Genomic DNA, 13,321 nt, shown 5'->3' with positions numbered 1-13,321 from the left:
AAAGTTACGATTACCGTCCACCGGCGCCCGTTGTCTTACAGCGAAAATCCACTATACCGTCTGACGCACCCCGCTGTCCAACAACGAATTCTCTACACGATTGTGCAACAATCTCCCACACCGCCCACCGGTGCCGTTGTTCAACAGCGAGTACAATATACAACCATGTACTGCACCCCACCGTCCGACGGTGCCGCTGTCCAACAGCAAATACAACATACAGTCATATACTGCACCACCCCCTCCAACGGTGCCACTGTCCAACCGCAAATACCACATACAACCATGTACTTGTACTACACCGTCCAACGGTGCCGCTGTCCAACGGCGAATACAACATACAACCATGTATGTACTGTGCCACACCGTCCGGCGGTGCCGCTGTCCAACAGCGAATACAACATACAACCATGTACTGTACTACACCGTCCGACGGAGTCCGCTGTCCAACAGCGAATACAACATACAACCATGTATGTACTGTACCACACCGTCCTACAGTGCTGCTGTCCGACAGCGAATACAATATACAACCATGTACTGTACCCCACCGTCCAACGGTGCCGCTGTCCAACAGGAAATACAACATACAGTCATGTACTGTACCACACCGTCCGGCGGCCACGCTGTCCAACAGCAAATGCAATATACAACAAAGTACTGTACCACACCGTTCAACGGTGCCCGCTGTCTGACAGCAAATACAATATGCAACAATTACTGTACCACACCGTCCGACGGTGCCACTGTCCAACAGCAAATACAACATACACGATGTATGTACCGTACCACACCGTCCAACGGTGCCCGCTGTCCGACAGCAAATACAATATGCAACAATTTACTGTACCACACCGTCCGACGGTGCCGCTGTCCAACAGCAAATACAACATACACGATGTATGTACCGTACCACACCGTCCAACGGTGCCCGCTGTCCGACAGCAAATACAATATGCAGCAATTTACTGTACCAAACCGTCCGACGGTGCCGCTGTCCAACAGCAAATACAACATACACGATGTATGTACTGTACCACACCGTCCAACGGTGCCCGCTGTCCGACAGCAAATACAATATGCAACAATTTACTGTACCAAACCGTCCGACGGTGCCACTGTCCAACAGCAAATACAACATACACGATGTATGTACTGTACCACACCGTCCAACGGTGCCCGCTGTCCGACAGCAAATACAATATGCAACAATTACTGTACCAAACCGTCCGACGGTGCCGCTGTCCAACAGCAAATACAATATACACAAATTACTGTACCACACCGTCCGACGGTGCCGCTGTCCGACAGCCAATACAATATACAACAATTGCTGTACCAAACCGTTCGACGGTGCCGCTGTCCGACAGCAAATACAATAAACACAAATTACTGTACCACACCGTCCGACGGTGCTGCTGTCCGACAGCGAATACAATATACAACAATTACTTTATTACGTCATCCGACGGTGCCGTTGTCCGACAGCGAATTCTAACCAATTAAAACATTAAATCGATCGACGATCCTCAGTCATACAGAGTCAAAACCTAAAGTTTCCTCACAAAAATTACGTCCTCGGTACTAAGAAATCAGACCACTGCGCCCCGCTGATCAGCCTGACAGGAGCTGGGGAGGAGAGAATACCGGGTTAGTGCAAAACTGCGACCCACTCCGAAACTACGTCTCGCTGATCAGCCTGACAGGAGCTGGGGAGGAAAGAACGCCGGGTTAGTGCCGAACTGCTCCCCGCCAGTCCGCCTGACAGGAGCTGGGGAGGAGAGAGCGCCGGGTTAGTGCCGAACTGCGCCCCGCCGATCAGCCTGACAGGAGCTGGGGAAGAGAGAACGCCGGGTTAGTGCCGAACTGCTCCCCGCCAGTCAGCCTGACAGGAGCTGGGGAGGAGAGAACGCCGGGTTAGTGCCGAACTGCGCCCCGCCAGTCCGCCTGACAGGAGCTGGGGAGGAGAGAACGCCGGGTTAGTGCCGAACTGCTCCCCGCCAGTCAGCCTGACAGGAGCTGTGGTGGAGAGAACGCCGGTTTAGTGCAGACCTGCGACCCGCCCCGAACTGCGCCCCGCCGATCAGCATGACAGGAGCTGGTAAACTGGAAGAAGGGCACATCACATGTTACGTCACCGCGGCAAAAATTACTGAGAAAACAGAAATATCTCGAGTTCACGAGGGTTAAAAGATCTCTTACTAGCGTACAGGCTGTCCGACAACCTGAAGTGCAAAAACAAACACTTTCAGAAAGGATATCACAGTCAACTTAGAATCACCGCTGCAAATTGTTGACTACTGCCCGAGTATTGAAGTCTTTGAGCCTGGTCCAACCACTTCCCGGGCTGTTGACTGCTCCACAAATTGCAGAAATGCTGGCCTAGCACAGAAAACCATGGCAAAATTGTACGGTAAAACAGACAAGCAACACTGCTAAAACGAGAGCAGCCCAATCAGGCAACTCTACCCAAAACATGGCGCCTCGGCACACACAGAAAAACACTGACCACCACTTTGACGACTGCCCAAAGTTTCCAAAAAATGGCTTAACTCACCCACAGCGGTGTCAGTAATAAGTTTAACCACTACTGTCGTCAGGGGAGGAATGTCAGGTGCTCCTCCAGGCCCTCGGTGATCAGTTCAGTGTTGTTCTGCTCCATTAGGCTCCTTGCGCGAGAAAACAAGGATTACGGCAGTCCTGGTGGTGATACAGCCTTGTCTGAATACCTAACTCATGCGAAAAAAAAAAAAACAAGAAAATCAAAATGCATCCGAAGCCAAGTTAACCACGCTAAGTTGAATCAATCTCACCTGCGCACTCGAACACGTGCGCTCCACATACAGATGCAAATTCCACTCATAAATGACACGAGTATCAGAAAGAACATTTGAAAACTCGAATATGCTCTAAAACACAAGCTGCACGCCTTAGGAAAGGTGAGCAAACAAATTCACAGAATAAAAAACGAAATTCAGACAGCAAAATGTCTCTGCACTGAGAACACTGTCCCGCCAAAGCGCGGGAAACAGACCGCCAAACAAAAATTCCAGAACACGCCATAAGGCGGCAAGGCAATACTGCGTACCTTCTAGGTTAGTGACACTAACGCCAAAGGAAACTACTCAGTCCTTTGCTGCCGGCAAGATACGTTCCCAGAAGTAAAAGATGTCACCGGCTTGCACATGGCTGGTACAGCGCTACAGGAGCTCTGCTTGGCAACGTCCTGTTCGTGCGGCTCATGATTCACTTGTGAATAGAGGGGGAGTTATATCACATGTCATAAACTCACGCGAGTGGAGATCTCGCGAGAGTTCATTCCATTGTGATATCATTGGGAATCAGGGTCGGATGAGCGGACATGTACCGGGATGGCCAGGCACATATGCAGGCATTATCGGCCTCCATATGTCCCGCACACTAATAGTTGTGAATCTCCGGGTAATATGCAGGTCCGTCTATACCAAATGAACGGGCGGCATATACCCGTTAACGTCCGCATATTTTGAATATCTGGCCAAATGTACCGGAGTATTTGACCCAGATATTCGCTTTTTCGCGCAGTGCTATCTGATATACAAAATCTACATTCGATACACACAGCAGATGCAGTAAAGAAACTAGTCAATATCTTAGTAGCAGATGATAAAAGATAAAACTGCTTTTCACAACTAGAAACATTGAGACATCTACATATCTACATTCTTTAAACCCCCAAATGGCCCCGTATGGGGCATCGTGGGTGGGGGGTGGGGCTGAGGCTCCCGGGTTAGACAACCTAAACAACCCCACCTCCCACTGGCTTCGCCATTCCTTACTCCCATATATTTTAGGTCACTTAGGGGCATTTCCACATATGAGCTTTACAAACCATCTAAGGCCCTTACGTTACACTACGTATAGTTTTTTATCATCCAAAAACCCATTTGTACCCTCCCAAACGACCACCTTTCCTCCTACACAACGTGCGGAGGTCATGAGGGTCGCACACGAATGTTAGGTTTCGCCCCCCCTCCCCCTTCATTTCTACCATATTCACATTCAGAAATCTCCTACAAACTGTCACATTACTTCAGTTTTCAAACACAGAAATTATCTTAAACTCTTGCGCTCAACATCAGAATACTTCACTGATCGCTGTTAAGTCTTACCTGCTTTCTATGACGGGTTTTCTGCTCGCGTAAACCGGGACTCGGGCTGCTTTGTTCTGTCGTCGCTGCTAAGGATTAGAGGTGAAGTACTGCGGGTCAAAGGTCAAATTTGTTCGCCTGATTCTCAAGATATTTGACTCCCGCTAACACGTTACAAAGCGTCATGCTGAGCCCTCAGTCTGTCTTATCTTTAGTATGATGGCTAATCTCTCATCAATATTCAGATTCAGATTCAAATTTTGATAATGGGTGAGGGCCGTGAGGGAGAGGATATTGAGTTAGTCACGGAAAAAACGCATAAAAACAAATCTTATTCTAGTCGCCTGATTTTAAATTTTTCTACTGTTGAATTTTGTTTTCTTTTCGAAAGGCTTTGCTTTACATTTCTGACATTCGCAAGGTAAGAAATTTATTGTCTGCATTTCGTATCACATCTCTGTTCTAAACTGTACTATTGAGCTTTGTATTTTGTTGTGTTATCAAACGGAGACAGTAGATGCTGCTAACATAGTACTACAGACATTGGGGTGGGCATTCCACGGGTGGTGCCAGAGGTTGTTGCTTCTCAATTCTCACACAGCTTCATGGAGCATACTTGATATTCATTATGGACGACTACTAGTATCCTAATTAAGTCATACATAGATTAGAATAAGATAATACGAAGTCTAAAGTTTCCTACTTTACAATTACCACCAGGGATTTTTCGGAAAATAATAAACAGGCAACAAAATAAATCTATAAAACTACGTATCTACCATTACACATTTCTACCACAGTGTACTTCATTCGATATTCCTTCATTAACACTCAATCACGTTGCAGGTTAGTTCAAAAACACCGGTGAAAATCATGTCACAGAGACCACTGCTTTTGTGTGGTCGTTTATTCTCTTTTGCTGGTATTCACTACAGGTTAGACATTTTCTAAAACAGAATATATTCGAAGTAAGTAGACAAAATATTATTTCCTAACGATACAAATATAAATAAGAAAAGTAACAAAAACAATTCAATACCTTAACTTACTTTGGACAAACACTTGCCTATTTGACATCTATTAACTTATCCTATGATCATCTATAAAGTCATTCTATAAATTCTACCTTAAACAGTATCTCATCTACCTGAAAATCATAAGTAATCAAGTTTTACATAATAACACAATAGTGAGGTGAAAAGTACCCTTAAATTCCGGAAGGGTATCACAATGTCGATCGGTCACTTTTCCCGTATCCAGGCTCTTCGCATCAGTTTTTGAGGGTGTCTCTGATCAAAACTCGGTCACTTGGTCTAGGAGTGACACTGACCACACTAGATTTCTCCCATGTGTTTTGTACTGTAAAAGTCTTATCAACAGACAATTTAGTAACTGTCAAATCTGACTGTTTGGTCATTCATATGGGCTCTCTTGTGTTTGGACAAGGTTGACTTCCGAGCTGTCCTAAACCCACACTCCCCACACATGAAGGGTTTTTCGCGGGTGTGTTTTGCTGCTATATGCCTGTCCAAATTGACTTTCTGTGCTGTAGAATATTCGCACTGATCACACCTGTAGGGTTTTTCTCCTGTGTGCGTTCTCATGTGTTTGGATAAAGTAGACCTTTGTGTTGCCCTGTACCCACACTCCCCACACATGTAGGGTTTCTCGCCACTGTGTATTGCTGCTTTATGGATGTCCACAGAATATTTCTGTGTAGCAGAATAGTCGCACTGGTCACACTTGTAGGGTTTTTCTCCTGTATGGGTTCTCATATGCCGGGCTAAATCAGACTTTAGAGCTGCCCTGAATCCACACTCCCCACACTTGTAGGGTTTTTCTCCTGTATGGGTTCTCATATGTTGGGATAAGCTAGACCTTTGAGCTGCTCTGTACCCACACTCCCCACACATGTAGGGTTTGTCCCCTGTATGTGTTGCTTGATGAGCAACTAAAGTGTATTTCTTTGCTGCAGAATAGTTGCACTGGTCACACTTGTAGGGTTTTTCTCCAGTATGGGTTCTCATATGCACGGATAACTTAGACTTTTCAACTGTTCGGTACCCACACTCCCCACACATGTAGGGTTTATCACCACCGTGTTTTGTTGCTATGTGGCAGCCAAGTTGGGATTTCCGTATTGTGGAATACTCGCACTGGTCACACTTGTAGGATTTTTCTCCTGTATGGGTTCTCATGTGTCGGGATAAATTAGACCTATGAGCTGTCCTGTACCCACATTCGCCACACATGAAGGGTTTCTCACCGGCGTTTTTTAAGTTGACTTTCTGTGCTGCCGTCTGGTGTTCAGCATCGCTTGATTTGCTGTCACAGGCAATCTGAAAAACCTCGGCGGGAGACCCATCATAGCGGTTCTGCTCTACTCCAGTATGAGACCCATGTCCTGCTGTTGCCATGTCTAACCTATTGTGAAAATAAAAAAATAATTTTCTAAGTCATCATGATATTGAAAATAGATTGTTATAACTTGATCTGATAACTATTGCGTATCAACTCAACTCAATTTCGTCGTGTATTGTGAGAACAAAAATGTTGCTTTTTCAATTTTTGCTAATTTTCATAGCTTTAGAGTCCATTCCGAGACACCATGAGGGTTTTTAGACAATAATTGTAATAATTTAGAATTATTTTGAATAAAAGAATTTATAAGCCCCAACAGTTACAATTTTTTTCAAAAATATCAAATATAGAATTTTGAATGTATTTGAATTCCTTTGAATACTTTGGAAACATTTTGAAAGAGATCACACAAAAATTTCTTTATTTACAGTAATTTTCAAACATCTGCAGGATTCTTTCACTTTTAGAATTATTTACAAAAAATGGTTAACCTTACCAAATGGTAGAATTAATTCATTGCCCCATAAAAGTTAGCCCCTTTTGTCTTCCTGATATATTTTTAAATTTCACTGATGGGCACTAGTGGGTCCTTTGTGGTATGCCATTGACATGGCACCCAAACATACTTTGCAAAGATGTGAATTGCTTTCTTCCTAGCCCACTGACCCAATATTACAAAAAAAATGGTAGAAAATAGCAAATAATGGCAAAATACTGTTACCATCGTTTACAAACTGTTAGAAGTATTCTGTTCCACATCGTGAATATTTCAAAGATTTTACAGACCGGGGGAAATATTCAGAAAGTTCAAATAGCATTAGAAATATTTCAAAAGTATAAATCTCCTGGACATATAATTGAAAACATTTGTAAATAATGACAATGGAGACCCTCGCGGCGACTTGGAATTGACTCTACTAATTTCTCGTAAATGCTTGTGCTGCCCTTACAGTCGCTCAACCCGTTACTCTCGCTACGAAACTTCTTTATATCAAATATAATCATTTGTACCCCCAGGCGGAGGAAAATTGTTGTAATCAGCATTGAAATGTCAGCATTGAGTCGGCACATGGTACAGAATGTTTTGTAGGAAACCTGCAGAGTGGTAACGGTTATGTCGATGAAGGTTAGACATCCAGGTAATAAGATATGCCAAAAAGAAGCAGTTACTCAAGCAACTTATAAAATCATATCCAGTTGCTTGAGTAATTGCTTTCTGGCACATGAAAACGGTTTTACTTTAGAGTTTGGGTACCGCCTGTTTAGACAACTAAAGGGTATGAAAGTAGGTGTAAAGCACAGATGATATTGTGGCACTCTCTATCTGATATACAAAATCTACATTCGATACACACAGCAGATGCAGTATAGAAACAAGTCAATATCTTAGTAGCAGATGATAAAAGATAAAATTGCTTTTCACAACTAGAAACATTGAGACATCTACATATCTACATTCTTTAAACCCCCAAATGGCCCCGTATGGGGTATCGTGGGGGGGGGGGCGGCTGAGGCTCCCGGGTTAGACAACCTAAACAACCCCACTTCCCACTGGCTTCGCCATTCCTTACTTCCATATATTTAGGTCACTTAGGGGCATTAGGAGCTTTACAAACCATCTAAGGCCCTTACGTTACACTACGTATAATTTTTATCATCGAAAAACCCATTTATACCCTCCAAAACGACCACCTTTCCTCCTACACAACGTGCGGAGGTCATGAGGGTCACACGTATGTTTGGTTTCGCCCCCCTCCCCCTTCATTTCTACCATATTCAAATACAGAAATCGTCTACGAACTATCATATTTCTCTAGTTTTCTCCCACAGAAATAACCCAAAACTCTTACGCTCAACATCAGAACACCTGACTCCTCGCTATTAAGTCTTACCTGCTTCCTATGACGGGTTTTCTGCTCGCGTAAAGGCCGGGAGTCGGACTGCTTTCTTCTTTCGTCGCGGCAAGGGATCAGAGGTGAACTGCTTCGGGTCAAAGGTCAAACTTGGTCTCCTGATTCTAAAGATATTTGACTCCGCCAACACGTTACAAATAGTCATGCACATGCAAAGTTGTCAGTGGCCGCTTTGCCTTACCTTTAGCATAATGGCTAATCACTCACCAATTGATTCAGATCCAAATTTTTTTCATTAACATGATCAATTAGCACTTAGAGGATATTGAGTTAGTCTAGAGGAAAATTTATAAAACAGATCTTATTCTAGTCCCGTGATTCTCGTACTTTTATAATTGTTTTTCTGTGCGAAAGGCTTTGCTTTACATTTCTGGCATGCACCGGACGAGAAACTATCTCAAGAAATCGTGCATACGGAAAAGAAGTCAAATCCTTCAAATAGCTTAAGTAGAAATAGATTTAGATTAGTCGTTATTCCCTTTTGATTTGTCCATGAGTATCATTTTCCTTCGTCGTTATGTATGTTTATGTATACCACTACTACTTTACTTTGTATCCAATTAGCCCTCGGGCATGAATTTGCAATTAAGATTATTATTATTATTATTGTTATTATTATTATTATTATTGCCTGTATTTGGTTTCTGTATATAGAGAAAATGTAGTTCTGCTGTACGGCGAACTCGATTGTTGTTTTAGAGTTTGCAAATAATAGCTGAAGAGATTTATGCTATTTACATTTTGTTGAACATCTGCGTTACCTACTGTGACTTTAAGTGTTGTATCTTGTTGTGGAATCAGACGAAGACAGTAGACGACGTTAAATCTTATCTTCTATTGCGTTAGTACTACAGTGGGGTGGGCATTCAACGGGTGGTGGTGCCAAAAGTTGTGTTACTTCTCAATTCTCACAAAGCTTCGTGGAACATACTTAATATTGTATTGATGGACTATGCTTACTTAGTAATACATTGGTTAGAGGGTACGAGTTAGATAAGACGAAGTCAAGTGTCAAGTTTCCTCCTTAACAATAATAACAGAAATTATCAGAAAATAACTAACATACTTAATATACATGGTGGACTACTAGTACATTAAGTAATACAAAGATTTGAGGTAGGAATACGACGTCTAATGTTTCCTCAACAAAAGACGAACGCATTCAAAATATTATTTCAAAAAATAGAATTCAAAGTTAGTAGAAAAAAGAAGGTTATAACGATACAAATGTTAGATATATAACAAAGTAACACAAATCAATGCTATGTCTAACTTGCTTTGGACAAACACTTGCCTATTAAAAATCTGTTAACTTCTTCTATGAGCATCTATCAAGTTATTCTATAATTCTTACACAGTGGACTCTCATCAACATAAGAAGTTAAAAGTAATCAAGATAAGTTTTACATACAGGATCTCCTTTTAAGTATACATGGCTTCTCTCAGAGAGACACTCACAATATTAATAATCAGCAGGGAAGCATTTTTAATGTCCGGAAGGGTCGCACAGGGTCAGGCTGTCACTTATCCTGTATCCAGGCTCTCCACAAAGCCGGTTCGTCATCAGTTTTTACGGATGTCTCAGATCAAATTTTTAGTCACAGATCTTAGTAGCGACCTTGACCACACTGGTTTTCTCCCATGTGTTTTGTTAAGTACTGGAAAAAAACACCAGACGATTTAGCAACTGTCAAGCGGATTATCCTTGTTTGGTTATTCTCTTGTATGGGTTCTCATATGTCTAGACAAGTGTGACTTGTCAGCTGTTCTGTATCCACACTCCCCACACATGTAGGGTTTCTCACCGGTGTGCTTTGCTAAATGTTTGTCCAAATTGGATTTTTCTGCTGCAGAATAGTCACACTGGTCACACTTGTAGGGTTTTTCTCCTGTGTGGGTTCTCATGTGTCGTGATAACGTAGACTTTTTAACTGCCTTATATCCACATTCACCACACATGTAGGGTTTTTCGCCTGTGTGTTTTGCTGCAATATGGCTGTCCACATCGGTTTTCCGTGGAGCAGAATAGTCACACTGATCACACTTGTAGGGTTTTTCCCCTGTATGTGTTCTCATGTGTTGGGATAAGTGAGACTTTCGAGCTGCCCTGTACCCACACTGATCACACTTGTAGGGTTTTTCCCCTGTATGTGTTCTCATGTGTTGGGATAAGTGAGACTTTCGAACTGCCCTGTACCCACACTCCCCACACATGTAGGGTTTTTTGCCTGTGTGTTTTGCTGCAATATGGCTGTCCACATCGGCTTTCCGTGCAGCAGAATAGTCACACTGATCACACTTGTAGGGTTTTTCCCCTGTATGTGTTCTCATGTGTTGGGATAAGTGAGACTTTAGAGCTGCCCTGAACCCACACTCCCCACACTTGTAGGGTTTTTCTCCTGTATGGGTTCTCATATGTTGGGATAAGCAATACCTTTGAGCTGCTCTGTACCCACACTCCCCACACATGTAGGGTTTGTCCCCGGTATGTGTTGCTTGATGAGTAACCAAATTGATTCTTTGTGCTGCAGAAAAGTCAAACTGGTTACATTTGTAGGGTTTTTCCCCAGTATGGGTTCTCATATGTACTTTTAACTTAGACTTTTCAACTGTTCGGTACCCACACTCCCCACACATGTAGGGTTTATCACCACCGTGTTTTGTTGCTATGTGGCAGCCAAGTTGGGATTTCCGTATTGTGGAATACTCGCACTGGTCACACTTGTAGGATTTTTCTCCTGTATGGGTTCTCATGTGTCGGGATAAGTTAGACCTATGAGCTGTCCTGTACCCACATTCGCCACACATGAAGGGTTTCTCACCAGCGTTTTTTAAGTTGACTTTCTGTGCTGCCGTGTGGTCTTCAGCATCGCTTGATTTGCTGTCATCGGCAATCTGAGAAACCTCGGCGGGAGACCCATCATAGCGGTTCTGCTCTACTCCAGTGTGAGACCCGTGTCCTGCTGTCGCCATGTCTAACCTAATGTGTAAATAAAGGAATTATCTTTTAAGTCATCATGATATTGAAAATAGATTGTTATAGTTCCTTGATCTGATAACTATTGCGTAACAACTCATCTCAATTTCGTCGCGTCTTAGAGAAAAGAAATGTTGCTTTTTCAATTTTTGCTAATTTTCTTAGCTTGACTAATTTCTCGAAAATGCTTGTGCTGCCTTTACAGTCACTCAAACCGTTACTCTTGCTACGAAACTTCCTTATATCAAATATAATCAATTCTACCCCCAAACGGAGGAAAATTGTTGTACAGATTGTTTATTTGCAAAATCATGCCCGAGGGCTAATTGCATATACAGTCTCAAGAACTAAGCTAATTGCATATACAGTCACAAGAACAAAGAGAAGTAAATAGAATAATACATAAAACTAGTGTCTAATCAACTACATGATACTATGGATACTATTGTCGGGTTTGACTTCTTCTTTGAAGGCAGTGGTTAATGAACTGTCCCAAGTTCTGTATGATGGTGGGATTTTGTGCTTTTAGTAGAAATATAGTCTTGTAATCAGCATTGAAATGTCAGCATTGAGTCGGTACATGGTACAGAATGTTTTGTAGGAAACCTGTAGAGTGATAACGGTTATGTCGTTGAAGGTTAGATATCCAGGTAATAAGATATGCCAAAAAGAAGCAGTTATTCAAGCAACTTCTAAAATCATATCCAGTTGCTTGAGTAATTGCTTTCTGGCACATGATAACGGTTTTACTTTACGGCTACTTCACAATCTAATGTACCCATTTTTTTTCTGACATGTTATCAGTTGATAGCAAAAGATACACAGTCTATAGCTGTTGTATAAATTCATTTCCCAAAACCTGGTACAATAAGGAACATGTCACAAAAAGAATTTTGTAAATCGGTCAATATTTGGCGAAAATATTGACCAAAATATAACCTAAAAATGCCCAATTTTGAGCGTTATCGGGGACCATTCAGTTTTTACTAATTCTTAAACCTCTGATCTAACAGAAAAATTGTAGTTGGTAGTTAGAAACCACTTGCTTTTGATATGCGGTCATGTGACTACTAGTGATTTTATGCTTTTTTTGAAGGACATGACCATTTTTTGGTTCCATAGGGACTATTTTTCCATTTTACCCACATGTTGACAGATTCCAATGTTATTTTAACTGGATATATCTGTAGTCTGTAGCAGCTAATTGTTTGGTAATATTGGTGTTGTCTTTGTATGTAAAAGTAAGGTATTATGTGTGTATAAGGTCAGAAGTAGAATAAGATCAGTAGCACACTCTTATGACATATTATTTACAAGCAAAGTCCAGGATGTCATTTTCCGAAAAAAATCTGTAGCGTCCGTACCCCCTTTAATTTCTGTACTAAGTAAATCCCACAAGCTTGTGATTATGACAGTTTAGAGGTCTCTATTACCACATACTAGAACACCCTTTAAACCATTGCTGTCCTGAAAACTCTGTCTAGTATAGCACCGTAAACATCAAAATGTAGCGTCCGTACCCCCTGTAGCGTCCGTACCCCCACCTGTAGCGTCCGTACCCCCATTTGAAGCTTTTTAGCAAAATGCTGTTAAAATTGCTGTCCAACTGCTACAATTCTGATTCAATACATTAATTACAGTTCTTACAGATATGATTGGTTAACTTTTTTCTCTAAAAATGTGACTTTTCAATGAATTTGAGCTGCATTTTTCTGAGATTTCTACACCCCCTCAGACTTCATAAATGGTTCATTCCAAAGCAGCCAAAGATGGATGTGAGATGATATTTGATATCCCCTCATGAGTTTAGCTGATGTAAGAACACCAGTTTGGTAGATCTACATTATACAAGGCATAAATTAAACATAGTATTACATAGTATGTAATGTGTAGCGTCCGTACCCCCTGCACTATTGTTTCTCTTGTCCAAACCAATATGT

The 13,321-nt window shown here is 42.1% G+C and overlaps 3 protein-coding genes across 3 annotated transcripts in view; all 3 read right to left on the bottom strand.

Moving 5' to 3' along the window:
* Positions 1 to 4,469, bottom strand: part of LOC118403762 (zinc finger protein 845-like) — a 10,912-nt gene extending 6,443 nt beyond the window's left edge. Inside the window, exon 1 of the mRNA XM_035802561.1 lies at positions 4,152 to 4,469. The gene's annotated coding sequence lies outside the window, so the exon portion shown is untranslated. The remainder of the gene's footprint in view (positions 1 to 4,151) is intronic.
* Positions 4,470 to 5,001: 532 nt separating this feature from the next.
* LOC118403774 (zinc finger protein 239-like) lies at positions 5,002 to 8,460 on the bottom strand. The gene is made up of 2 exons (XM_035802574.1): positions 8,384 to 8,460; positions 5,002 to 6,554 (listed from the first exon to the last, which is right to left on the bottom strand). Exon 2 carries the CDS (start codon positions 6,545 to 6,547, stop codon positions 5,516 to 5,518), a length of 1,032 nt encoding a protein of 343 aa, XP_035658467.1. The 5' UTR covers positions 6,548 to 6,554; positions 8,384 to 8,460; the 3' UTR covers positions 5,002 to 5,515.
* A 760-nt stretch (positions 8,461 to 9,220) lies between these two features.
* LOC118403766 (gastrula zinc finger protein XlCGF57.1-like) overlaps positions 9,221 to 13,321 on the bottom strand; it is a 7,314-nt gene continuing 3,213 nt past the window's right edge. The window contains exon 2 of the mRNA XM_035802566.1: positions 9,221 to 11,384. Coding sequence (XP_035658459.1) covers positions 10,118 to 11,377 — 1,260 coding nt within the window. The 5' untranslated portion in view covers positions 11,378 to 11,384 and the 3' untranslated portion in view covers positions 9,221 to 10,117. The remainder of the gene's footprint in view (positions 11,385 to 13,321) is intronic.

The sequence above is a fragment of the Branchiostoma floridae genome, chromosome 16 (assembly GCF_000003815.2).
Source record: "Branchiostoma floridae strain S238N-H82 chromosome 16, Bfl_VNyyK, whole genome shotgun sequence".
Lineage (NCBI taxonomy): Eukaryota > Metazoa > Chordata > Leptocardii > Amphioxiformes > Branchiostomatidae > Branchiostoma > Branchiostoma floridae.
This window is presented reverse-complemented; position numbering and strand designations above follow the sequence as displayed.

Bases quoted from the DNA above. Each gene is read 5' to 3' on its own strand.
- LOC118403774 (XM_035802574.1), bottom strand. From the start codon at position 6,547: ATGGCAACAGCAGGACATGGGTCTCATACTGGAGTAGAGCAGAACCGC.